We start from the raw sequence: 26,913 nt of genomic DNA, 5'->3' as shown, positions 1-26,913 counted from the left end.
ACCTTATTCCCACTAAACTGCTAATCACACAAGCTCTCCTCTGGCCCCCATATTACCCAATAGTGTAATCAGCTTTCTCTCTTCAGGCGTTACCCTTCTCCTTTTAAGTTTGCTATCATCACTCTGCTCTTCAAAAAACTAACCCTTGGCCCCACTGTCCTTGAAAACTATCATCCCACCAACCTCCTGTTTCTCAAAAAACCTTGAATGTGTTGACACCTTCCAAATCCGTGCCACCACTAAGATTGCCTATTTCCACCCCTGTAACATTGCCTGACTTATGTCTGTTTCATCTCATCTCATCTACTGTTAAAACCGTCCTTTATATCTTCATTACCTCTAGCCTTGAGAATGCCAACAAATTCCTGGCTAATTTTTACATTCTACCTTCCGTAAACTTGAGGTCATCTACTATTCTGCTGCCTGTATCTTAATTCGTAGCAAATATGGGGATGTTCGCTGATTGCACAATGGTTAGCACCATTCCCGACTCCTCAATACTGAACCAGTCCACATGCAAATGCAGAAAACCCTGGACAATATCCAGGCTTTGGCTGACAAGTGGCAAGTAACATTCGCGTCACGCAAGTGCTAGGCACTGACTATCTCCAATAAGAGAGAATCAAACAGTCGCCCCTTGACATTCAATGGCATTACCATCACTGAATCCCCCCACTATCAAACTCCTGGGGGTTACCATTGACAACAAACTGAACGAGACTAGTCATATACTGTGGCTGCAAGAACAGGTCAGAGGCTGGGAATCCTGCAGTGAGTATCTCACCACCTGACTCCCCAAAGTCTGTCCACCCCCTACAAGGCACAAGCCAGGAGTGTGATGGAATACTCCCCACGTGCCTGGACGAGTGCAACTCCAACAACACCAGACCTCCGGTAACGGAACTTTTGGAAATCGAATTTAGCCCGCAAAATCGGACTTAAACCTCTTCTTCTTCTCCTTCCCCCCCCCCCCCCCCCCCCCCCCCCGCCCCGCCCTCAACAATAGTACGGACAACAGAATGCCAGGAAGCTCGAGAGGCCGCAGGGCCACCAGGAATTGCAGCAAGGGAAAGGAGCAGGAGAAGGGCAAGCTGGTCAGCGGACCCACAAGGCAAGGAGTCCCCAACCTCCCCTAAGAGAGGGAGACCGGCGACCCAGCAAACAAGCCCCCTCCCCTGCATGCCGATGGGTGGAGAATGTTCCTAACCAAGGAACTAAATGCAATGAAGGATAACATTAAGGTCGAGATAAAGGCGATGGTCAAGGTAGCAAAAGCTAGCCGCCATGCAGACGGAGCTCATTGGCATTGGTAGGAAACTGGAAGCCCAGGGGAGCGTGAAAAGGCATTGATGGATCAGGGCGACCGAATCATCGCCCTGGAGGCCGAGATCAAGAGGTTGGTGGCGACCCAGGGGAGCCTGAAAAGGAGGACCAGGAGAATTGGTCGAACATTCGGATAGTGGGCCTGCCAGATGGGATCAAGGCAGGGACCCAACTCACTTTGTGGCCTAAATGCTGGGCAACCAGGTGAGGAGGGACAGCTTCCCCAAAACGCCAGAGATCGACAGGGTTCACAGATCGCTCTGACCAAAGCCCAGGGCCGGGGAGCACCCGAGGGCAATAATAGCCAAGCTTCACAAATATCAGGACTGGGAAAGGATCCTTTGCTGGGTTCGACAGAGGCAGCGCAATTGGGGAGGCAGGAGGGTAGATAGATAGACAAGGGAGGGATGGGAATGGTGGGAAGAAGGGGGAACCAAAACCACAGGGGGAACAAAATGATAAAGGAGTGTGGGGGAGGGCTCTGGACTGGCTTCAGCAGGTTGTTATCGGAAACGTGGAACAAGATGGCACCGCAAGCAGCCACTTTGGAGGCTCCCGGTCTCATGGTGAAAACAATGACCATTTTGGACGGCCCCCTAACAAAGGGAAAACCCGGAGTGCAGGAGCGTATCCACCAGGTAAGTATAGTTGATCCTGCAGGAAGCGGGGGGGGGGGGGGTGACAGAAACCCCCCATTAGGATAGTCACCTCGAATGTCAGGGGTCTTAACGGCCTAGTGAAAAGATCCAGAGTCTTCGCCCACCTGAAAGACATGAAATCTGACAAAGTCTTCCTCCAAGGGACGCACCTGAGGGAGAAGGACCGACTGCGGGTAAGGAAGGGCTGGGCGGGACAGACCTACCATTCCTGTTACGGGACGAGGGCCAGGGGGTAGCCATACTGATAAGTTAAGAGAACGGTGTTCACTGCAATAAGGACGATTACAGACCAATTGGATCATTTTTAAAGCCGGCTGTTGCGTGTTAATTCCTGCGATCGGGAACGCCGTGATGGATGGCTCTGCGACCCTCCCGTGGGTTGCAATCCCGACTTTGAAAATGACTGGTGTACAATATGTAAAAACTTCAATAAAAAAATGTTTATAAAAAAAGCTCGATGCCATCCAGGACAAAGCAGCACACTTGATTGGCACCCCTTCCACAAGCATTCACTCCCTCCACCACCGACACACAGTAGCAGCAGTTGTACCATCTGCGAGATTCATTGCAGGAACTCAGTAAAGCAACTTAGGCAGAACCTTCCAAACCCACAATCATTACTATAGAAGCAAGGGCAGCAGATACAGGGGAACATCATCTGGAGGTTCCCCTCTAAGTCACTCACCATCCTGACTTTGAAATATATTGCCGTTCCTTCACTGGCACTGGGTCAAAATCGTGGAACTCCCTCCCTAATAGCACAGAAGGTATACCTACACCACATGAACTGCAACAGTTCAAGAAGGCAGGCCACCACCACCTCTAGGGCAATGAGGGATGGACAACAAATGCTGGCCTAGGAAGCTCTCCCGTAAAAATTGAATTTCTAAAAAATCCCATTCCCCTATAACCCCTGCGTTCATGGCCTACATTGGCTCCTGGTCAAGCAACATCTTAATTTTAAAATTCTCATCCTTGAATCCCTCCATGGCGTCGCACTCCCCCACCTCTGCAATCTCCCCCAGCACCATATCTGCGCTCCTTTTTTGCATCCCCAATTTTCATTGTTCCACCATGGTGGCCATGCCATCACATGCCTGTGCCCGAAGCTCTGGAATACCCTCCAGTACCTTTTGGACTCGCCACCTCCTTTTAAAACATTCCTTAAAACCTATCTTTTTCCCCAAACTTTTGGGAATCTGACCTAATAACTCCTTTTGTGGCTCAGTTTCATACTTTGTTTAATAATGCTCCTGGGAAGCACATTGGGATGTTTCAGGCACTATATAAACAAATGTTAACGGCACTGTACAAATATATGTTATTGCTTTTAGAAGTGAGATTTAAAACATAAGTTGGTCCTTCTAAAATGATTGTTGCTTCCATGGATCTTGCTATGTTACAATTAATAGTCACTATTGTATGCCAATAAATTTCAGAAAAAGCCTCTAATATTTTAAACAGCATAAGGAGCTTACCAGAGTGAATAGTCACTAAGTGTCTAATTGGGAGCACGGGTTACCTCATACCCAATTGAGTTACTAGCAAGAAATTTGTGATTTGCGGTTCCTTTAAACCAAATAGATTAATAGTAGGCAATCTAATTAACTGGTCAATCAGATTGCCAGGAACAGAATCTCAAAGTTTAAAAATATGTAGCAGATATAGTTGCCATTTTTCACCTGGAGGTTTAATTGTCATTGGAGCATTGACTATTAACTGTTTACTTTCTGACGGTCAGGTCTTATTCAATTATTCCAATTACTAGAGTTAAAATATCCTTATGATTTTCGCTCCCATGTGTGGATAGGAGAATTTACCACTTATCATCCCAGATCTCTTCAGCTCACCAGTTCTGGGGAAAAAAAGATTGGGTGACAGTATTTATATTAGTCTTTCATTCAGAAAGTATAAATATTCTTTCAGTGCATACCCAGTTTCACCATAAACTTCCAGATATAAGTCAAATAGCTTTGTATATTAAGTTGCTCTTCATTGCATCTTGGCTAATACATACCAATATTTTACTGATTTAACCCTTTTTAAAAATAAATTTAGAATACCCAATTTTTTTTTTCAATTAAGGGGCAATTTAGTGTGGCCAATCCACTTAACCTGCACAACTTTGGGTTGTGGGGGTGAAACCCATGCAAACGGGGAGAGTGCAAACTCCACACCTGGAGCCGAGGTCGAACCCGGGTCCTCAGTGCCGTAGGCAGCAAAGCTAACCACTGCGCCACCTTGCCGCCCCTTTACTGATTTAAATTTATACAATATGACCAACCTACATCTGTTTTCCAAAATGCAATCTAAAATTGCCTAAACATCCATTGTTCTTTTCTAAGATTACAAAACTACAGTACGAAAACTACAATATGCAGAGATACTTGCCTTTGTATCAGCAAGCATTCAACAATATATTGGGTCTTATTTGAACCAACATAATCCATTTCACCAGCTATACAACATTGTGATTATTAGATAGCAACACTGCAGTCTCATTCTTGCTGCATGTTCCCTCTGGCTATCCTTTCATTTTAAATCAACCGCAACCCAGTCTCCAGTGAAGTCAGGATTTGGAGGGAAAGTAGTCAACAACAACTTGCATTTTTATAGTACATTTAACACTAGCACAGTGGTTAGCACTGTTGCTTCATAGCACCAGGGACCCGGATTCGATCCCCAGCTTGGGTCACTGTATGTGCAGTCTGCACTTTCTCCCGTGTCTGCGTGGGTTTCCTCCGGGTGCTCCGGTTTCCTCCTACAAGTCCCGAAAGAAGTGCTTGTTACGTGAATTGGACATTCTGAATTCTCCCTCAGTGTTCTTGAATAGGCGCCGGAGATTGGTGACCAGATGCTTTTCACAGTAACTTCATTGCAGTGTTAATGTAAGCCTACTTGTGACACTAATAAAGATTATTATTATTATTTGAAGCAGTGCCAACGCACTGAACAGTTCAGGAATAAGGAAACAAGCTGAGTTAGAAAGATATTAGGAAAAGTTACAAGACTTGAGTCAATCAATAGACTTTGAGGAGCTTTTAAGGGAAGGAGTGGTTGAGAAGTTCAGAAAAAATCCTTTGAAACATGGCTGCTTCTCCATTCCATTTCAGAGGAATTTCTTCTGGTGACCTTTCTAACTTACTATTTTTCATATAGGTATCCGGTCAGGAGCAGAGTCACAGGGGGCAGAGACCTTTGACAAAGCCACTTTGGCCACCAAGTCTTGGAATTTCACCAGCATGTCAATATGAAACATTGAATTGTCAGCAAACTATGAAAGTTGCAGGTGTGATTTCCAGGTTTCTTCTTCATGTCAAACTGCTATACTTACTTACAACGTGGCCGGTAGATCCCGGGAGAGGGCTCCCGTGGGCTTCCTGGTAGCCTTTACGCCTCCTGGGATAGACCCAATGCTGCAAGGTGTCCTGAATCAGAATCCCGCCCAAATGAGGTGTGACCAAACAGAGAGTGCGCATCGGTTTTAAACATACATAGGTAGGCTTATCCGGGATCTTATCGGCCCCCCGGGATCTACCAGCCACCGCAGGGAGGCTGCAGCCGGGTGCCAATCCGTACTGATCCACACAAACGTGGACCAGGAGGAACAGTAGGCCCCTGGGTTGCCTGGTATGGTGCTGGGTGGCTTCCTAACTCTCCCCCTGGAATGCCGCCACCTTGGCACTACCCAGCTGGCAGCTTGACATTGCCACCCTGGCACTGCCAAGGTGCCTGGGTAGCACTCCAAGTTGGCAGGAGCGCTGCCAGGGTGGCAGTGCAAGGATGCCCATCTGTCAAGGTGGCACTGCCAAGGGTCCGGTACCGAGGGGGGCCATGTTCATGAAAAGATGGAGAGGGGGTATGAAGGGCAGGGATGTAGATGACTCTGGGATGTTGGGCGGTTGACTGGTGGGGGTCCTGAAGACAGGGGCCCCCAGGGACCCCAAAGCTGGATATCCTCACTTGGGGAGTTTGGGGTAATGCCCATGTTTACGGGGGTGACATTGCCCATGGATGGGGCTTGTCCCACAAGCTCACTTAGAGATCAGGGCACCCTTTCAATATGGCAGCCTGATCTCTTGAGTTCAACTTTCCAGTTGAATTCTAAGTCTGGGCCCAACCGATGAGAAACTCCCCAGGGCCCAAAAAGTGACTAAGGGCGCAATTCTCCCAAAAGGGAACAAAGTCACCTAGCGACCGTGTTTACCGGCACTCGCAGTGCTGAGAAACACATGGCTATTCAACATAACTCGCGTTGAATAATGGGCCTGAACGGGGAATGTGCCCGCACATAGCCCTGTTTTGTACATTGGGGAGCTCCACTCGTTGGAACTAAAAACGGTGTCCCGATCTTAGAAGCCCACAAAACGATCCCCACCACTCTCACCCCCCCACCCCCCCCCCCCCCCCCCCCCCCCCCAACCTCCCCAAAGGGCATGCAGCTGGGCCTCCTACGAGTGCCGTTCCGTCTGGTCCCCATTTGTGAGGCGAAGGAGTTGAATCCCAAAGCCTCGTACCTTGGGAATCTGCAGTTTACAGTGAGGCTAACTGCCTCACTCTAATCTGCAGATTTGCCAACAATGATCCTGCCCATTGTGGGCGGGATTTACATCGCGAGATCGCTGGTAGATCCTGGGAGTGGGGTCTCCTGACTTTCATCGGCCATGCTGCGCCGTGGGAGCTGCTTTTCGGGCACAGCCATGCCTTTGGATCGCACCCTAAGTGTCGTTTGATCGTGGTAGGGAACTCGCCATAAGAGCTGGTGGGAAACTCCCTGCAAAACCCGCCACAACTGAACTTAGAAGTGTTTCCATTAAATTCCGCGTATAGTGTACATGTGAATGCCCGTTTTAAACTGTTTTCACAATAGGTTTGGTTTAAAAATTGAGTTTACAAAAATAATTTGCTGCGCAACTTAGCCAATTTTCAGAACTTGCATTTTTTAAAATTCCAATAATATTTCCTGTGTAATTGAAAATATCCTTCAGATGCTGTCGACAGTTCAGAAGAGTCAAAGGATTTCACAAAAACGAGGAATCTTCCTTTGGACGAACTGTAAGTTAACTTTTGCGAATTTTGATATGAAGTTCATTCTTCACAGTAATTCTGTTAACATTTAGCCTACTCAATTTAACACTAATAAATAAAATTTGACATTCTTGGTCTCAAACTCTACTTAGGAGCATAAATACAATAGAGATAGTGAGTTTACCAAATTTGAGAATATTATTGAGTCCAGGCTGAGTTTAAATCAGATTTGGTGATAAATGTTGCCTGAAACCCTGATTTTAAAGAAGGAAAAGGTACAGTGAATGCACATGAACCCTAAAACAGACTGCAGAATCTGAGAAAGTGGAGGCTATGCTGATCCTCATAGCCGAACCTCAATACCATTGCCATTCACAATATCAGCTAGCATAGAATCAAGAGCTGTAAGTTTGGCAAGTTTCATGGAAATAGTCAAGGGGCAAGAACTGTATTTTCTTATACAAGTTGGGTTTTTGGGAGGACATGAGTCAACGAGGAAGGAAACTGGAGTAGGTGGGGCAGGGGGGGAGGCCTTTGGATGAGTGTTTTCTTAGTGGACAAGAGAAGAGGGAAGCAGCTGAACAAATTGTCTCCGTGAACTCCTCATACTTTGCTGGCGGTGATCCCGATTAGTGGAAAAAAGAAGACGGGGGTTATGTTTGTCCAGGCTGATTACAATGCATATAGCAGTCCTTAATAAATCAGACAATTGCAGACCAATAGTACATTTTCTTGATTTTTGCAGAACCCCATCCGCTATCTGGCACAACTTCAGGCTTATGTCTGTGTACTCCCATTATATACCAGGCACTGGTAAAGCTGAGGTCACCACCTGTCACTCCCGATCTGCTGTCACTGTGGATTATATTTTCTATTCAGCAACAAAGCACAGCGTCTCCACACACTCAGGTAACCAAAACCAGCAGCTAATCTAATTTCTTTTTTTCAAAATCTGTTTAACAAATTACAAGAAAAAGAAATGAACCAAATAGTCTTTATGCCTGTATTAACTTTCGCTGTTAGCAGAGCTGTTTCTTTTAAATTTAATTGGTTTAATTTGTTTATTGCAAAAGTCTGTGCAAGGGAAGGGAGACTGAGATATCTTTTAATTGCACTAAAATCATACTGACAATCAGGTGATTCTGCAGCTTACACAGCATGGTGTGCAAGAAGGCTTCACACTCCCTTTCTTATAATAAATGTCATATCATTACCAAATTAAACAGCATCAAAAATCTGCTTCTCATATGTATGTATAGATCTTTATAAGGTCTATACATGTATTTTGAAGAGCACAAGATTTATGGGATCATTTATGTGGAAAAGTATTTTCTTTACTTCCCCTTTAAGTGATTAGCATAAATCTATTAATAATAAAAACATCTTGCATTTAAGGCACCAGCTGAGTGCAAAACCTTGCTTTCTGCTGTCAGGTTTCCCATTATGATTCGCATTTCCACATTCATGACAGAAACTGCCTTTGATTCAGCCGAAGCATCTTTATTAACAATTTAGAGAAGAGTGGAATTCAACAGATGCATATTCAGCAACATCTTGCACTTTTAATGTAGAAAAATCTCACAAGGTGGAGCTGTAATCAAACAAAAGTGGCACAAACCAAAAGAGTTATTAGGAGATGTAGCCAATAGACTGGTGAAACAATAGACTGTTTTTTGAGGAGGAGATGGAGATGCCGAGGAAAACGGATTTAAGGAAAATTGACAGAGCTTAGAGCCTAGGCATCTAAAGATGTGGCAACCAATAGCAGAGCAAAGTGAGGGGTAGATGGATAAGAGTTCAGAGTCAGTATGATGGAGAATTTAGGGGTGGGGTCTTATAGAAGGATGCCCACTGCAGAGATTTAAGCATGATGGTTATCTTTATTATTGTCACAAGAAGGCTTACATTAACGCTGCAATGAAGTTACTGTGAAAATCCCCTACTCGCCACACTACGGTGCCTTTTCGGGTACACCGAGGGAGAATTCAGAATGTCCAATTCACCTATCAAGCACGTCTTTCGGGACTTGTGGGTGGAAACCGGAGCGCCCAGAGGAAACTCACGCAGACATGGAGAGAAAGTGCAGACTCCACAAGTGAGCCAAGCTGGGAATCAAACCTGGGTCCCTGGCGCTGTAAAGCAACAGTGCTAACCACTATGCTACCGTGCCGCCCACAGGATGGTAATTTTAAATTTGAAGTGATGTTGGACCGGGAATCAATCTGCATCAGAGAGTACATAGATGATGGAATAGACTAATGTGAGGCAGTATATGGAAAACAGAATTTAACTGGGAAAGACCCAAGAGAGCATTGGATTAGGTGATAAAGATATGGATGAGGGTTTCTGCAGCGAGTAGGCTACGGTGAGGCGAAGAAAAGAAATATTGCAGAGGTGGTGGTAAGTATTGATAGAGAGAATGGAAGCTAAGCTTGGGGCTGAGTAGAATAGATTATGAAAGGTTAATTTATTAACTCATTCTTGGGATGTGAGCATCACTGGCAAGACCAACATGAGCCACTTTCTTGAACCATTGCAGTCCATGTACTGCAGCTCAGCCTACAATATAGCTGTGAAGGAAATGGAATTGGATACAAAGATACAGTTTTTGGCAGCGCCCACAATGCCGGCATTTTTGTTCCCTGTGTTTAACCAAGACTGGACAGCAGATAAAAGGTATGAACACAGAGGTTGTAATGGGGGTCAAGAAAAAGGTAAAGAGATGTAAAAGACCCCTCCCCATAATCAAACACCCCTCCCACCCGGCTTACTCACTCTTCCAACTTCTTCCATCAGGCAGGAGATACAAAAGTCTGAGAACACGCACGATCAGATTCAAAAACAGCTTCTTCCCCGCTGTTACCAGACTCCTAAACGACCCTCTTACGGACTGACCTGATTAACACTACACCCCTGTATGCTTCACCTGATGCTGGTGTCTATGTATTTACATTGTGTACCTTGTGTTGCCCTATTATGTATTTTCTTTTCATGTACTTAATGATCTGTTGAGCTGTTCGCAGAAAAATACTTTTCACTGTACCTCGGTACACGTGACAATAAACAAAATCCAATTATGTCGAAGTTAATTCCATGCCTGTGGATAATGTTGGCAAGGACAACATGAGGATGAGGAAGTGAGAGATGGCCTTGGTGAGCTCCAGAAGCAACAATACCCATGCTGGGGAGAAAGTCTTTTGTTGATGGTGTGGCAGCGATCAGATTTAAGTAAGAATGGAACCAAGTAAAGGCAGTTCCACTGAACTGGCCATTATTGGGCGGTTGAGGGTCGAGAATAATATAGTTGACCCAAATCTAAGACTACAGAGAGCACTAAGAAGGATAATGCACTAAAGTCATAATTACAAATGATGGCCGTTGTGACTGTGGTTATGCACATTTTAATGTTGTATCAAGGACGGAACCTGAGTTACAAGATTTAAACAAAGAGTTGCAGGAAGGGACTTCCTGTGGCGGCCATGGAGTGAGTGGTCGCACATTTGGCAGCTCCGGCTCAAGGCGTTTTTTTCTGGTCCTCCCCAGTTGCCAGGTAGATGTTTTGGAGAAAAAAGAAGCAGTGGTGGTGGAGGAAAGCTATACTCCGCTGGTGAGATCGGTGGATGGATCTGCAGACCAGAAGTGGGTCTAGGAGGAAGGAGCTGCAAGAGCAAGAAACTCTTCATGTGACTCCAGGAAAGATGGCGGAGACTAAGGGATCAGCCCTACCAGCCCAATGGCTGTCGGAGGAGCTGATGGACCTATCTGAACAGAAAGTTCAGCCAAAAGAGGAAGGAGGTTCAGCAGGACCTGGCCAAGGTGGTAGACCCTCTGAAATCAGGGATCGACCGAGCGGAGCTGAGGCTGGAGACCAGAGCCAGGTGATACAGAAAGTGGGGGTGGTGGTAGGGGAGCACTAGGAGCAGATTACCTCAATGGAGCCTTAAATTGGGACGTTGAGTGAGACCCAGAAGTGGCTCAAAGAGAAAGTGGAGGGTCTGGGGAATTGTGCCCGGATACAGAATTTGAGAGTAGTGCGGTTGCTGAAGGGCATCGAGGAAGACGGTCTTGTGGTGGGGTGGGCCAAGTAGACGAGGAGATGTACCTGGGAAGGTAACGAGCTCCGGGTACATCAGGACTGGGTGCAGAATTGGCCGCACCCAAGAGGTGAGTTTGGGGTATTTTGGAGTGCATCGTGGGACAAGGCAGGGATGCCCACTCTCCCTGTTGCTTTTTGCCTTGGCGATAGAGCTATTGGCAATGGCGCTTAGAGCTTCAAAGAGTTGGAAAGGGTAGAGCATAGGGTTTTGTTATATGCAGACAATGTTGCTTTACATTTCGGAGCTGTTGGGAGGCATCGGCGTGGATCATGAGCATCTTGGAGGAATTCGGCAGGTTTTCCGGGTTCCGGGTATAAGTTAAACATAGGGAAGAGTGAAGTTGTCATGATCCAAGCAAGGGGGGGCTGGGCAAGCTACGATTTAAAGTGGTTGGGACAAACTTTAGGTTCTTGGTCATCCACGTGGTGCGGGGATGGGAACAACTACACAAATTGAATCTGGTGCGGTTGGTAGAGCAGATGAAGTTGTATTTCAAGAGATGGGACATGCTCCCGCTGTCGCTGACTGGGCGGCGCAGATTGGAAAATGAGGGTGCTTCCAAGATTTTTATTTGTTTTTCAGAACCTCTCGATTTTTATACCAAAGGCCTTTTTTAATGGAAAATCAATGACTTGATCGGGAACATATTCGGGTGGCTGGGAGAGATGGGTTGCGGGGGGAAGGGAGACTGGATCGGGGGTGTGGAGTGAGACGATGCGTAGGGTGAAATCGATCTTGATGTCCCCGATCCTACCCTCCCCTTCCTTGTCCAGGAGCAGCACCCATTCTAGTAAGGCATATTTTGACAACTTGGGAAACCCTCGCCATACCTTCCGTGCAAAGCCCCTCAGTTGCATATACCTGAATTCACTTCCTTTCAGGAGCTCTACCCTCTCCCACAACTCTTCCAGATTTGCAAACCTCTCCTCCAGGTATAGATCCCTCACCTGTACCACCTCTCACCACCTCCTATACATGCCATTCGTCTCCCCCAGCTTGAACCCATGGTTCTCACACAGCGGTGTTAACACCGACAATCTCCTCCATCCTAAAAAGTAACTCCTCAGCTGGTTCCACACCCTAATCGTGGACTGTACAACCTGGTTCTCCATATACCTCCTCGGTGCCAGCGGTAGCGCCGCCAACACAATGGCCCTCAGGCTGGGTCCCCTACAGGACTCCTACTCCATCCAAACCCATTCTAACCCCTCTCCTTCCCACCACTGCCTCGCTTTCTCCACATTGGCCACCCAACAGTAGTGCAGCAGATTCGGTAACGCCATCCCCCCTTTCTGCCTCTGCTTCTGTAGCAGGGCCCTCCTCACCCTAGGTACCGTCCCATCCACATAAACTCCAAAATCGCTGTGTCCAATTTCCGGAAAAAGGCCTTCGGAATGGTGATCGGGAGGGTCTGGAATATAAATAGGAACCTTGGCAGGACGTTCATTTTTACCACCTGGACCCTCCCTGCCAGTGTCAGGTGTAACCTATCCCATGGTCTAAAGTCCTCCTTTATTTCCTCCACCAACTTTGTTAGGTTCCATTTGTGCATTGTCGCCCACTACCCCATCACCTGGATCCCAAAATACCGAAACCTATTCCTGGCTACCCTAAATGGCAACACCCCCAAATTGGCTCCCCGACCTGCCTTGTTCATCGGAAACACCTCACTTTTTCCCACATTCAACTTATAGTCCGAGAAGGCCTCGAACCTCTCTAATAAGCCCCTAACTCTCCCCATACTCTCCAGCGGGTCTGACATGAACAGCCCTTTCTGGCAATGTTTGTATGCTCAATGCACATGTCCTGCTCACTAAGTTTCCCTCCTTCTGCGCCTTGCATTAGTTTCTCTCTGAGTTACCCTCATGGCCCCTCTTAGTTTATCTTGACCGTGAGATCCATTTCCAGCTTCCTTGGCCTCAGTGTCACTAAAATACTGACCATCCCACTTCCATTCCTGGACCACTTGCATGCTAATATCATAGATTATAACCACTCTTCAGATACAGACCCCTTCATTTTAAAAACTGCCAAAATCACATCCCTCTCAGAACACGCACTCCCAACTCCTGTTTCCATGCAGATTACCATCACTTATTCAACCTTCCTTTCATCTTCATTGTCCTTGAACACCTCTTGCCTCCAAAACCACGTTCCCTTTTCCTGAAACTCTGTTAAAATATTTTTATTAAGACATATATATATATATACATGAAACACAACCTAAACCAAAAAGAGAAAAACAGGAAAACAAACAAATAACACCCCATCGCCCCACCTCCCTGCCATTCCCCTCCACCCATTCTGCCTCCCCCGTTTTTACCCCCTATAACCCCACCCCCTCCGGGCCCCCACTGCTGACATCTTAACTATCTTTGAAGAAGTCAATAAATGGCTTCCATCTCCGGGCAAATCCCCGCAGACCCTCTCAAGGCAAACTTGATTTTTTTTTCCAACTTAAGGAATTCCACGAGGTCGCTCACCCACATCACCGGCTTCGGCGACCCCGAGTCCCTCCACTCCAACAAAATCCATCTTCGGGCTACCAGGGAGGCAAAGGCCAAGAAGTCGGCCTCTCTCACCCCCTGGACTCCTGGGTCTTCTATTTTTTTGATAAACATTTTATTGAGGTATTTATGGTTTTACAACAACAACAAAATGAACAATGTACATGAATTTAGAAACATAGTGCAAAAGCTGTCTTCCTCCCTTACAGGTCCCACCTTTACTAACACCCTACTCTAAATTAATCTAACCCCCCCCTTCTGCTGACGGTTAATTTTCCGCAAAGAAGTCGACGAACGGCTGCCACCTCCGGGCGAACCCGAACATTGACCCTCTCAAGGCGAACTTGAATTTCTCCAGACAGAGAAAGCTAGCCATGTCAGTTAGCCAGGTCTCCGACTTCGGGGGCTTTGAGTCCCTCCAAGCTAATAAGATCCGTCTCGGGGCTACCAGGGAAGCAAAGGCTAGAACGTCTGCCTCCTCCTGGATTCCAGAGTCTTCCGACACTCTGAAAATCGCCACCTCTGGACTCGGTGCAACCCTTGTTTTTAACACCTTGGACATGATCTCCGCAAACCCCTGCCAGAATCCCCTAAGCTTCGGGCATGCCTAGAACATATGGATATAGAACATTACAGCGCAGTACAGGCCCTTCGGCCCTCGATGTTGCGCCGACCTGTGAAACCATTCTAAAGCCCATCTACGCTATTCCCTTATCGTCCATATGTCTATCCAATGACCATTTAAATACCCTTAGTGTTGGCGAGTCCACTACTGTTGCAGGCAGGGCATTCCACACCCTTACTACTCTCCGAGTAAAGAACCTACCTCTGACATCTGTCTTATATCTATCTCCCCTCAATTTAATGCTATGTCCCCTCGTGCTAGACATCACCATCCGAGGAAAAAGGCTCTCACTGTCACCCTATCCAATCCTCTGATCATCTTGTATGCCTCAATTAAGTCACCTCTTAACCTTCTCCTCTCTAACGAAAATAGCCTCAAGTCCCTCAGCCTTTCCTCATAAGATCTTCCCTCCATACCAGGCAACATTCTGGTAAATCTCCTCTGCACCCTTTCCAATGCTTCCACATCCTTCCTATAATGCGGCGACCAGAATTGCACGCAATACTCCAAATGCGGCCACACCAGAGTTTTGTACAGCTGCAACATGACCTCATGGCTCCGAAACTCAATCCCTCTACCAATAAAAGCTAACACACCGTACGCCTTCTTAACAACCCTCTCAACCTGAGTGGCAACTTTCAGGGATCTATGTACATGGACACCGAGATCTCTCTGCTCATCCACACTGCCAAGAATCTTACCATTAGCCCAGTACTCTGTCTTCCTGTTATTCCTTCCAAAATGAATCACCTCACACTTTTCTGCATTAAACTCCATTTGCCACCTCTCAGCCCAGCGCTGCAGCTTATCTATGTCCCTCTGTAACTTGTAACATCCTTCCGCACTGTCTACAACTCCACCAACTTTAGTGTCATCTGCAAATTTACTCACCCATCCTTCTACGCCCTCCTCCAGGTCATTTATAAAAATGACAAACAGCAGTGGCCCCAAAACAGATCCTTGTGGTACACCACTGGTAACTGGACTCCAGTCTGAACACTTCCCATCAACCACCACCCTTTGTCTTCTTCCAGCTAGCCAATTTCTGATCCAAACAGTTAAATCTCCCTGAATCCCATGCTTCCGTATTTTCTGCAGTAACCTACCATGGGGAACCTTATCAAACGCTTTACTGAAATCCATATACACCACATCAACTGCTTTACCCTCATCCACCTGTTTGGTCACCTTCTCAAAGAACTCAATAAGGTTTGTGAAGCACGACCTACCCTTCACGAAACCGTGTTGACTATGTCTAATCAAATTATTCCTTTCCAGATGATTATACACCCTATCTCTTATAAACCTTTCCACGATTTTGCCCACAACAGAAGTAAGGCTCACTGGTCTATAGTTACCAGGGTTGTCTCTACTCCCCTTCTTGGACAAGGGGACAACATTTGCTATCCTCCAGTCTTCTGGCACTATTCCTGTTGACAAAGATGACTTAAAGATCAAAGCCAAAGGCTCAGCAATCTCCTCCCTAGCTTCCCAGAGAATCCTAGGATAAATCCCATCCGGCCCAGGGGACTTATCTATTTTCACCCTTTCCAGAATTGTTAACACCTCCTCCTTATGAACTTACTCAAGCCCTTCTAGTCTAGTAGCCTGAATCTCAGTTTCTCCTCAACAACATTGTCTTTTTCCTGTGTGAATACTGACGAAAAATATTCATTTAGCACCTCTCCTATCTCCTCGGACTCCAAGCACAACTTCCCACTACTGTCCTTGACTGGCCCTACTCTTACCCTAGTCATTCTTTTATTCCTGTCATATCTATAGAAAGCTTTAGGGTTATCCTTGATCCTACCTGCCAAAGACTTCTCATGTCCCCTCCTGGTTCTTCTTAGCTCTCTCTTTAGGTCCTTCCTAGCTAACTTGTAACTCTCGAGCGCCCTTACTGAACCTTCAGGTCTCATCTTTACATAAGCCTCCTTCTTCCTCTTGACAAGTGTTTAGACTGCTTTAGTAAACCATGGTTCCCTTGCTCGACCACTTCCTCCCTGCCTGACAGGTACATACTTATCAAGGACTCGCAGTAGCTGTTCCTTGAACAAGCTCCACATTTCCATTGTGCCCATCCCCTGCAGTTTTCCTCTCCATCTGATGCAACCTAAGTCTTGCCTCATCGCATCGTAATTGCCTTTCCCCCAGATATAACTGAACCTCCCGCACACCATGCTCACTTATCTTCTACCCCAAAGAACCTGCTCATCCAGGCCCTCCTGTGGGCCCGGTGAACGACTTTAAATTGTATCAGGCTGAGCCTGGCACATGTTGTGGACGGGTTGACTCTACTCAACGCGTCCGCCCAGAAACCATCCTCTATCTCTCCTCCTAACTCTTCTTCCCATTTGCCTTTCAACTCCTCGGTCTGCGTCTCCTCTGACCCCATGAGTTCCTTGTAAATGTCAGAAACCCTCCCTTCTCCCACCCACACTCTCGAAACTACCCTGTCCTCTATCCCCCTTGGTGGTAGGAGCTGGAAGGTTGGGACCTGTCTGTGTAGGAAGTCCCGCACCTGCAGGTACCTAAATTCATTTCCCTTCGACAATCCAAATTTCTCCTCCAGCTCCTTCAGGCTAGAAAAGCTCCCCTCTATAAACATATCCCCCATCCTCTCAATCCCTGCTCTCTGCCATCTCCGAAACCCTCCATCCATCTTTCCCAGGGCGAACCGGTGATTGTTACAGATTGGAGAGCACACCGATGATCCCTCCGCCCCCACATGCCACCCCCACTGCTCCCAGACCCTCAGGGCCGCCACCATCTCGGGGCTGATGGTGTACCCTGCCGGCGGGAACGGCAGAGGCGCCGCTACCAACGCCCACAAACTAGTGCCCTTGCATGAAGCCGCCTCAACGCACTCTCATACCGACCCACCACCCACTTCCTGATCATGACTATATTCACCGCCCAGTAATAATTACTAACATTAGGCAGCACCAGCCCGCCCTCCCCCCGGCTCCGCTCAAGCATCCCCTTTTTTACTCGCGGGGTCTTACCCGCCCATACAAAGCCGTGATTACCTTCTTGACCCGTTTAAAAAAGGACCGTGGAATAAAGATGGGGAGACACTGAAATACAAACAGGAATCTCAGGAGGACCGTTATTTTCACTGTCTGCACTCGCCCAGCCAGTGACAATGGGAGCGCGTCCCACCTCCGAAAATCGTCCTTCATTTGGTCTACTAATCGGGCCAAATTTAACTTGTGTCGTCGTTCCCATTCCCGTGCCACCTGGATACCTAGGTACCGGAAGCTTCCCCCTACAATCCTAAACGGCAGTTCTCCCGATCGCCTCTCCTGGCCCCTTGCCTGGTCCGATACGTACAGAAGCAGCTTGGCTGCGTAAAGCAAGACTCTGTGTCCCACTCCCCCCCCCCCCCCCCCCCCCCCCGATCAGTCCCTTCCAGCTCCTAGAGGCTCTCAGCGCAATTGCCAGCGGCTCTATGGCTAACGCGAACCGCAATGGGGAGAGGGGTCATCCCTGTCTCTTCCCCCGATGCAGCCTGAAATAGTCCGATGTTGTCCTATTCGCCCGTACGCTCGCGACAGGAGCCTGAAACAACACCCTGAACCAGTCAATAAAGCCCGCCCAAATCCAAACCGTCCCAGTACCTCCCACAGATATTCCCATTCCACCCGATCAAAAGCCTTCTCTGCGTCCATTGCGACCACTACCTCCACATCCCTCCCTTCTGGAGGCATCATGATCACACTTAACAACCTTCTTGCATTGGCCACCAACTGCCTACCCTTAACGAACACCGTCTGATCCTCCACAATCACGCCCGGAACACAGTCTTCAATCCTAGAGGACAAGATTTTGGCCAGCAGTTTGGCGTCCATATTCAATAGGGATATCGGCCTGTAGGACCCACATAGCTCCGGGTCCTTGTCCCGCCTCAGGATCAATGAGATTGTGGCCTGTGACATCGTCGGGGGAAGCACCCCACGCTCCCTTGCCTCATTGAATGTCCTTATCAACAGCGGCCCCAATATCCCAGAGAACATTTCATAAAACAGGGTACCCGTCCGGCCCAGGGCTTTACCCGACTGCATGGCCTTCAGGCCCTCTGCTATCTCTTCCAACCCGATCGGGGCCCTCAGCCCTTCTACCAACCCCCCGTCCACCTGCGGGAAATTCAGCCTCCCTAAAAGGTGCCTCATCCCCTCCGGCCCAGCTGGAGGTTCCGACCCATACAGCCTACTGTAGAACTCCTTGAACACCTTATTCACCCCTGCTGAGTCTCCAACCAGGTTCCCGTCCCCGTCCTTTACTTTCCCAATCTCTCTGGCTGCTCCCCCTCTTTCTAAGCTGCTGCGTGAGCATTCTGCTGGCCTTCTCCCCATGCTCATAGATCGCCTCCGTCACCTTCCTCAGCTGCTCTACCGCCCTCCCTGTAGTTAACAAGCCATACTCCGCCTGTAGTCTCCGTCGTTCCCTTAAAAGCCCTGCCTCTGGGGTCTCCGCATGCCTCCTGTCGACCTGTGATATCTCCTTTATCAGTCGGTCAGTCTCTGCTCTGTCTGCCTTCTCCCTATGGGCCCGTATCGAGATCAGCTCCCCTCTAACCACCGCCTTCAATGCCTCCCAGACCACCGCCGCCGAAACTTCACCCATGTCGTTGACTTCCAGCTAGTTCTGAATACATTTCCTCAGCCGCCCGCACACCTCTTCGTCAGTTAAAAGTCCCACGTCCAGCCTCCAGTGTGGGCGCTGGCTACTCTACCCGCTAACCTGTAGGTCAACCCAGTGCGGGGCATGATCTGAGATTGTGATCGCCGAATATCCCGTGTCCACTACCCCCGTCAGTAGAGCCCTATTCAAAATACAAAAATCAATCCGGGAGTACACTTTATGCACGTGTGAATAGAAGGAGAACTCCTTCACCCTCGGCTGCCCAAACCTCCATGGGTCCACCCACCCCTTCTGCTCCATAAACCCCTTTAGCTCCTTTGCCATTGCCTGTCCTTGAGATCGACCGGTCTAATCCAGGGTCAATAACTGTGTTAAGGTCCCCTCCCATGACCAACTTATTCGAATCCAGGTCCGGGATCTTCCCCAGCATTCTCTTTATAAACTCCACATCATCCCAATTTGGCACGTACACATTTACTAGTACCACCTGCAACCCCTCCAGTTTCCCACTGACCATAATGTACCTGCCTCCCACAGCCGCAACTATTCTTCCCGCCTCAAATACCACTCTCTCTTATTAATCATGATCGCGACCCCTCTGTTCTTAGAGTCCAGCCTCGGGTGAAAAACCTGTCCGACCCATCCCTTCCTTAATCAGATCTGATCAGTTACTCTAAGGTGCATCTCCTGTGGCATTACAACGTCTGCCTTCAGTCCTCTCAAATGCACGAACACTCGGGCCCTCTTAACCGGCCCATTTAGGCCTCTTGCGTTCCAGGTGACCAGCCTGGTTGGGGGGCTCATCGCCCCCACCCCCTCGCCGATCAGCCATCACCTTTCTTGGGGCCAGTCCGTGCATCCGCCGGCCCGCCCCCAGGCAGCCTCCGCCCTCGATCTCCTCTCTGTCCCACAGCAAAAGTCCCTCGCCTGTCAGCAGAACATTTCTCCCCCCCCCCCCCCCCCCCGGTAACAGCACTATGTAACCCGACCCCTTTGACAAGCATAACATCTGCTTGCCCCATACTGCACTTCTGTAAGCTAGCCCGCCCAGCTAGCTTGGTGACCCCCGCCCATGGCGCCAGACATTCTCCCACATATTGTTCCCCCCCCCCCCCCCCCCCCCCCCCAGACACACACATTCAAAAGAAAGCCGTCCCAACACAATTGCCCTGAAAAAAGAAAAAAATACACGATAAACAAAGAAAAGATCAAACTGAAGATCCAGCATCTAACAAACACACCTCCATCCTCCATCAGTGCAAATGTAAGCTTTAACTCACTCAGTTCTGCAACAAGCCCCAAATCAATACAGAAGGCATTACAAATAACCTCCCAGGGGAAAAAAAAGAACAAGAAACTTTTTTAACGTGAGCGCTGCAACAAATTCCTCAGTCCGCCACCAGTCCTTTCCTTCTAGCGAAGTCCATCGCTTCCTCGGGCGAATCAAAATAAAAATGTTGCTCCTCATACGTGACCCAGAGACGGGCTGGATATTGCAGTCCAAACTTCACCTTTTTCTTAAAAAGGGTCGCCTTTATCTGACTGAACTACGCTCTTCTCCTGGCTACCTCCGCACTCAGGTCCTGATAGATCCGCAGGATACTGTTCTCCCATTTAGAACTCCGTGTCTGCCTGGCCCACCATAAAATACGCTCCTTGTCCAAGTACCTGTGGAATCTCACCACCACGGCCCACTTGCGGCTGTCCCCCACTTGCGGCTGTCCCCCACTTGCGGCTTCCTCGCAAGCGCTCTGTGCGCCCTGTCCACCTCCAAGGGTCGGGAGAACGTCCCATCCCCCAGTAACTTCTCGAACATGCCTGCTATGTATGCCCCAGTGTCCGCTCCTTCGGACCCCTGCGGGAGACCGACAATTCTCAAGTTCTGCCGGCGGGATCTATTCTCTAGGTCCTCCACCTTCTCTAGGAGCCTTTTCTGCTGGTCTCTCAGTATCAAATAATTGCTTAACCCAGCTGTCAACAATGCCAGTGATTTTTGTGGGGCCAAGTACAGCATGAATGCTTCTCCTAGTACACAAAAGTTATTGAGATCCCCTGAATGCAGTCCATGTGGATTCCCCTCTTTCATTCCTCCTCCCACACTCATTAAACATTTGAAGCTTGCCTAACTAATTCAAATAAAGTCTGACCACAAAAATAGTTCTGGCGTCACACCTGAGCCATCAGACAAATGGTGCACCTGCCTGGTGTGCACCATAATTGAAAACGAGACCTGCCAATCAACCTCTCACAATACAACATTGACTGAAGATTCAGAATAAGTTTACTTAACTGAAGATGGTATATAAAAACCAGAAGAGTTGAGGGAGAAAGAAAATAAATAAATTAGAAGAACAATTGGCAGCACCATATATTTGCTTAATTATTTGTACATGTGAAAAATAATAACTGTCTGAATATTGGAGCTGATATGGTGACAGAAGTTTAGGACACAGGTTGACACCCACAATCTCCTCCTGCGGTGAGCTCTGATCCATTATGGAGGCCAGATGTTTTGCCAACAATGAAGGAAGGAAAGTTGGGGGACATGTCACTTTGTAAAAATCTCATTAATGAAACTTCATGGATGATTTTGTTTCCCAGTAGAGTTTTGGAAATTATGTGCTCTACATAATCTAATTGCTAATTCTGTTTGAATATTTGATTTACCTTGTTCCTGGAGACCTTAAAGCCTATAATTTTTTTTTTAATCAATTCTGTAGGAGGAGCTCCCCATGATGGTCACTTGCAGCTTCTTGGAAAACTTGCTCTACTTACTGAACAAGATCTATGGACTGTAAATAGATTACCCAATGAAAATAACTCTTCCGATCACCTGCCTTTGTTAGCAAAATTCAGACATAAACTTTGATACTAAAAGAGCTGCCTAATGATTTCTTCCTTCTGCACCTGTTCAGTATCTGACCCAAAATTATGTATTATACGGTGTCATTTTTCACTTTTGATAAATTTTTGTCCAAAAATGAAATAAAAAGTTTATGGTTTATTTTTTACCTTTTTTAAAAAAAAACGTAATATTTAATAATGTATTTGCTATTGTTGAAAACAGAGAATTAGTCCAACGGTATAAGTTCAAATACTTTGCACTATTTAATAATGAAAACGTTACTAGAATTAGAGTTGGGAACAAGCAAGAGTAGCTCATTTTAGGCAGTAAGCACAGTGAAGGGGAAAATGCCATGGAAATGGTATTAGACTGGCAAGCAGGAGATAGGACAAAGGGTTTCACAGGTTGGGGATGGGGACAGGATCTTTGTAAGACGGGCAGAATTAACCGTAGGAATATCTGGTTTGGGAGGGAAGGGGTGGACAAAACCTTGCAATCCTGAAGCTGGACAAGAGAGCAGTTAGGGCAGTAAATGACAAAGGGAGGATGCGGGTGTGGCTGCGTAAGGTAAGTTAAGACTGCAAGTTGCCTTGCCTATTCTGTGTCATGAACCATTCCCCTGCCATCTCCCACCAATTCTCTTGATAGAATCTTAACTAAAGGTATTCCCAGTATTAAATTGGATTCTAGCGATTTGTTTTAAAGCATTAGTTCGCACTATATGAGGGCCTGCACTCTAGGTTTCTCCAAAAATACATTGACAGATCCAACCTTAATGCAGGAAACTGACAAAAGGAGATTGTTATAGATTAATGCCAGTTTACATGCTTTTAATGCCTCTTTCCTGGCGTTTCTGCATCTGTTTCACGCAAGTGAATGCACAGGAGAAGTGCAAAAAATAAAAGTGGAGGGAGGTGGGGGCTGTTACAATTCTAGTTGATGTTACTGCTCAGGTCCCAGAGCGGAACTCCAGCTCGATAGATCATAACTTTTATTCTTTTTCTTTCGGGATATGGATGAATGGAGTCACAGGACTGTTGATTAACTTTTAACAAATGGATAAAACATTTATAAAACCAGAAAAATTTAACTATAATATTGCTTCACCCACTACATCTTCACAAATATATACAGATTTGGAAGGATAGCACAAGTTGCAAAATATATCTTGTACTCTTTAATGTCCTCAGCAAGTACACATTCCACGTAAACCAATAGGTGAAATGTGGTCAGACACATTACATTCGAAACCAGGTGACAGATACCACCCAATAGAACTTTAGGAACAAACATAGGAATTAGGAGTAGAAGTGGGCAATTCAGCCCCGCGAGCCTGCTCCACTATTCAATCAGATCATGGCTGATCTCTTCTCAGTCCCAAATCCACCCCCCTACCTGTTCCCTGTATCCCTTTAACCTGCTTTGTATCAGAAATATATCTATCTCCCTCTTGAAACTATTTTATGACTCAGATTCCACCGCACTATGTGGCAGCGAGTTCCACAAATTCACCATCCTCTGCGAGAAGCAGTGCCTCCTCATCTCAGTTCTAAATCTACCACTTCTCAACCTATATCTGTGACCTCTGTCTAGATTTCCCCACAAGGTAGAACATTTGGTCTACGTTCACTTTATCAATCCCTTTTAGTATTTTATATACCACGATCAGATCCCCTTTCATCCTTCTAAACTCCAGCGTGTCCAAGCCCAAACTGCTTAATCTTTCCTCATACATCAACCCTTTCATCCCTGGGATCAATCTGGTGAACATCCTCTGAACTGCCTCCAATGCCACCACATACTTCCTCAAATAAGGAGACCAAACTGGGCACAAAACTCCAGATGTGGTCTCACCAACACCCTATACAATTGCAACAACACTTCTCTACTTTTCTACTTCAGTCCTTTTGCAATAAAACGCAAACATTCCATTTGCCTTTTTAATTACATGTTGTGCCTGCACACCGACTGCGATTCATGAACAAAGACACCCAGATCCCTCTGCCCTGACATATTTTGAATCTGCTTTCCATTTAGATAATTTGCCTTTCTATTTTTTGAGCTGAAATGGATAACCTCCTACTTAGCTACCTTAAAAGCCATCTGCCAAATTTTGGCCCAATCTCCCAGCCTATCTATATCTGTAAAATCTTTCACTGCCTGCTTTCCCACCTATTTTAGTGTCATCCGCAAATTTTGCTATGTTACAATCTGTCCCTGCTTGCAGATCATTTATATGGATTGTAAACAGTTGAGGTCCGAGGACGGATCCCTGTGGCAGCCCACTGGTTACAGTTCACCAGCCAGAGAAGGACCCATTTATCCCGACCCTGTGCTTGCTGTCAGTCAGCCAATCGTCAATCCAATCTAGCACTCTACACCCAATCCCCTACAAGTTCACCTTCTGGATCAGTATTTTATGTGGCACCTTGTCAAACGCCTTCTGGAAGTCTCGATATACCAAATCCACAGGTTCCCCATTATCCACCTTGCTGGTTACATCCTCAAAAGATTTCAAGCAAGTTTGTCGAGCATGACTTATCCTTCATAATGCCACGCTGACAATGGTGGATTGAGCTTTGTCTTTCCAATGTTCAGTCATCTCCTCAATGATTGACTCCAGCAACTTCCTCACCACAGAGGTCAAGCTAACTGGTCTATAGTTTCCTACATTTTGCCTCTCTCCCTTTTTGAATAGAGGCGTCACATTAGTGTGTTTCCAATCCACTGGGACCCTTCCAGAATCCAAGGAATTCTGAAATATCAGAACCAATGCATCCACTATCTCTGCTGCCACCTCGCTTAATACCATAGGGTGCAGGCCATCAGGTCCCGGAGACGTACCTGCCTTTAATCCCAGTAGTTTATCCAATACTATCTCCATATTGATGGTTATTGCACCAGGTTCCTCTGCATTAACTGTAGTTTTTGGAATTTTTAAATTATCTTCTACCGTGAAGACAGAGGCAAAATATTGATTCAGGACCTCCGCCATCTCTGTGTTCCCCATTATTACCTCACCAGTATCGTCCTCTAAAGGGCCAACATTTACTTCAACTATTCTCTTCCTCTTTATATACTGACGTTTTCTGCTAGTTTCTTTCATAGTTCACCTTAGCTCTTTTGATTTTATTTTTAGTAGCCTTTTGCTGAACCTTAAAGTTCTCCCGATCTTCCAGCTTACCACTAGCTTTTGCAGTATGGTATGACCTAGATTTTGCCTTTATGTCTTCCTTGACTGCCTTGTTGAGCCATGGAATGTCTTTCTACCTTTTACAATTCCTCTTACACTCAGGAATATACTTTAGTTGAGAGGTATTTAATATCTCCCTGAATATCCGCCATTGTTCCTCAACTGTCCTACCCTCAATTATTTTTGCCCAGTCTACTTGGGCCAACTCTTTTCTCTGGCCTGTATAATTATCTCTGCCCAATGCTGAAACTCTAGTATGACACTCTATCTTCTCGTGCTCAATCTGAATTTGAAAATTCTAGCATGCTGTGATCTCTCCTTCCAAGAGGATCCTTAACGACAAGACTATTAACATTCTTTGTTACATAATACTAATGGATCCGTAACATATTGCTCTAAGAAACAATCCCTCATACACTATGAAATCTCCCTCGAGGCTACCCTTGCCAATTTGATTAGTCCAGTCAATATGCATATTAAAATCACCCATGATTACCGTTGTGCCCTTCTCCCTCATTATTTCTTGCTTTAGACAATGCCCCACGTTGGAAGTATTTTTTGAGGGCCTGTAAGTTACTCCTACTAAGGAGTTTTTTCCACCCAGATCGATTCAACATTTTGGCCCTTAGTGCCAATATCATTTCTTAATATAGCCATAAAGCAACTCCACCTCCTAGTCCATCCTGTCTATCCTTTCAGAATACTGAGTACCCTTGGACATTCAGCTCCCAGTCCCAGTCCTCCTGCAACCATGTTTCGAGTAATCCCCACCAAATCATACCCATTTGTCTCTATTTGTGCTGTCAGCTCATTGAACTTATTCCAAACACTGCGTGCATTTAGGTACAAGATTTTTAAATATGTCCTACTGATTTGTCTTTCCTATGCAGGATTTTCTTGTGCACTGCTTTTCAGACATTTTGATCTCCTTATTAATCTCTGATGACACTGCGCCTCCTCCCCAACTTCCACTCCCACAGTCTCCTTACATTTTGATTTTTTTCTGTTTCCCCTCCGTAGTAGTTAGACTGACCCTGCCTGTTCATCCTATTGACCTCTACCTTCTCACATGCTTACCTGCTTTGGTTCCGATTAACCATTATATTTCTTGTAACTTTACCGTTCCCTCCTCCGCCTTTGTTAGTTTAAAGTCCTTGTGATCACTAGAACACTGGTCCCAGATCAGTTCGGGGGAGAACGTCCCAATGGTAAAGATCCCTCTTGTCCCAATACTGATGCCAATGCTCCACTCCTTTAGTTAGCCATATGTTTACTTCCCTAATTTCTCTCCTTGCGCTGTTTCCCCCATTGTGTCCATCGCTCTCCTCATCCTCACGCTTTATTACCCTGTGTTTCTGCAGCTCTCACGCTCTTTTATCTGGTGTCTCTGCCACTTGCCGCACTCTTTTATCCTGCATTTGTGCATTTCTCATCAAATTCCCCCAGATGATTGTTACATTGTAAGTCAAGTAGTTTCATTGGAACTCTGGCTTCCACATGAGTGTTTACTAACTTGTGGTGGTTTACTGTATCAGGAGGCCCCATTTTGATACTGGTGGACTTTTGAGATACAGGAATTAAGCTGAGTGGCGTTTTTAAGATGTTGGCCCCAAGATCTTAAAGACAAAGATGGCATACTCTTTTGTTGTTGCTGCCATCTCATTCTGTAGTTTTGCAAACTGCCCAATCTTTCTGGGTCTTCAAGGGAGATGATGAAGGAGCTCTTCACACTTACTCAGGTTGAATTGGTTTCCGTCCAGCTCTGATTGTTAAGGTTCCAACTTGAAGCCACGGAGTGGGATTTAGCAGGTCCATTAGCCATGGGCAGAAATCCTGTTCTGATCGCAAAATATTGCTACATTCTGTCCAACTTGGCACCGTGTAGAGGCGGAGGGCCGCAAAGGTCATGACAGCCCTCAACTTCAATGTGATGGGTTCGTTCATGGGTGACCTGTGTGACATTTTGCAGTCACCCATGCAAAAATGCATTTA

General features: G+C 46.6%; 1 protein-coding gene across 3 annotated transcripts in view; it reads left to right on the top strand.

The window, feature by feature from the left end:
- Nucleotides 1–21,887, top strand: part of angel2 (angel homolog 2 (Drosophila)) — a 99,411-nt gene extending 77,524 nt beyond the window's left edge. For all 3 annotated transcript variants that reach the window (XM_072508891.1, XM_072508911.1, XM_072508901.1), the window contains 4 exons: nucleotides 5,142–5,271; nucleotides 6,971–7,037; nucleotides 7,756–7,919; nucleotides 21,604–21,887. In XM_072508891.1, the coding sequence (XP_072364992.1) occupies nucleotides 5,142–5,271; nucleotides 6,971–7,037; nucleotides 7,756–7,919; nucleotides 21,604–21,752 (510 nt within the window). In that variant the 3' untranslated portion in view covers nucleotides 21,753–21,887. The remainder of the gene's footprint in view (nucleotides 1–5,141; nucleotides 5,272–6,970; nucleotides 7,038–7,755; nucleotides 7,920–21,603) is intronic.
- The last annotated feature ends 5,026 nt before the right edge of the window (nucleotides 21,888–26,913 follow it).

The sequence above is a fragment of the Scyliorhinus torazame genome, chromosome 1 (genome assembly GCF_047496885.1).
Source record: "Scyliorhinus torazame isolate Kashiwa2021f chromosome 1, sScyTor2.1, whole genome shotgun sequence".
NCBI lineage: Eukaryota > Metazoa > Chordata > Chondrichthyes > Carcharhiniformes > Scyliorhinidae > Scyliorhinus > Scyliorhinus torazame.
This window is presented reverse-complemented; position numbering and strand designations above follow the sequence as displayed.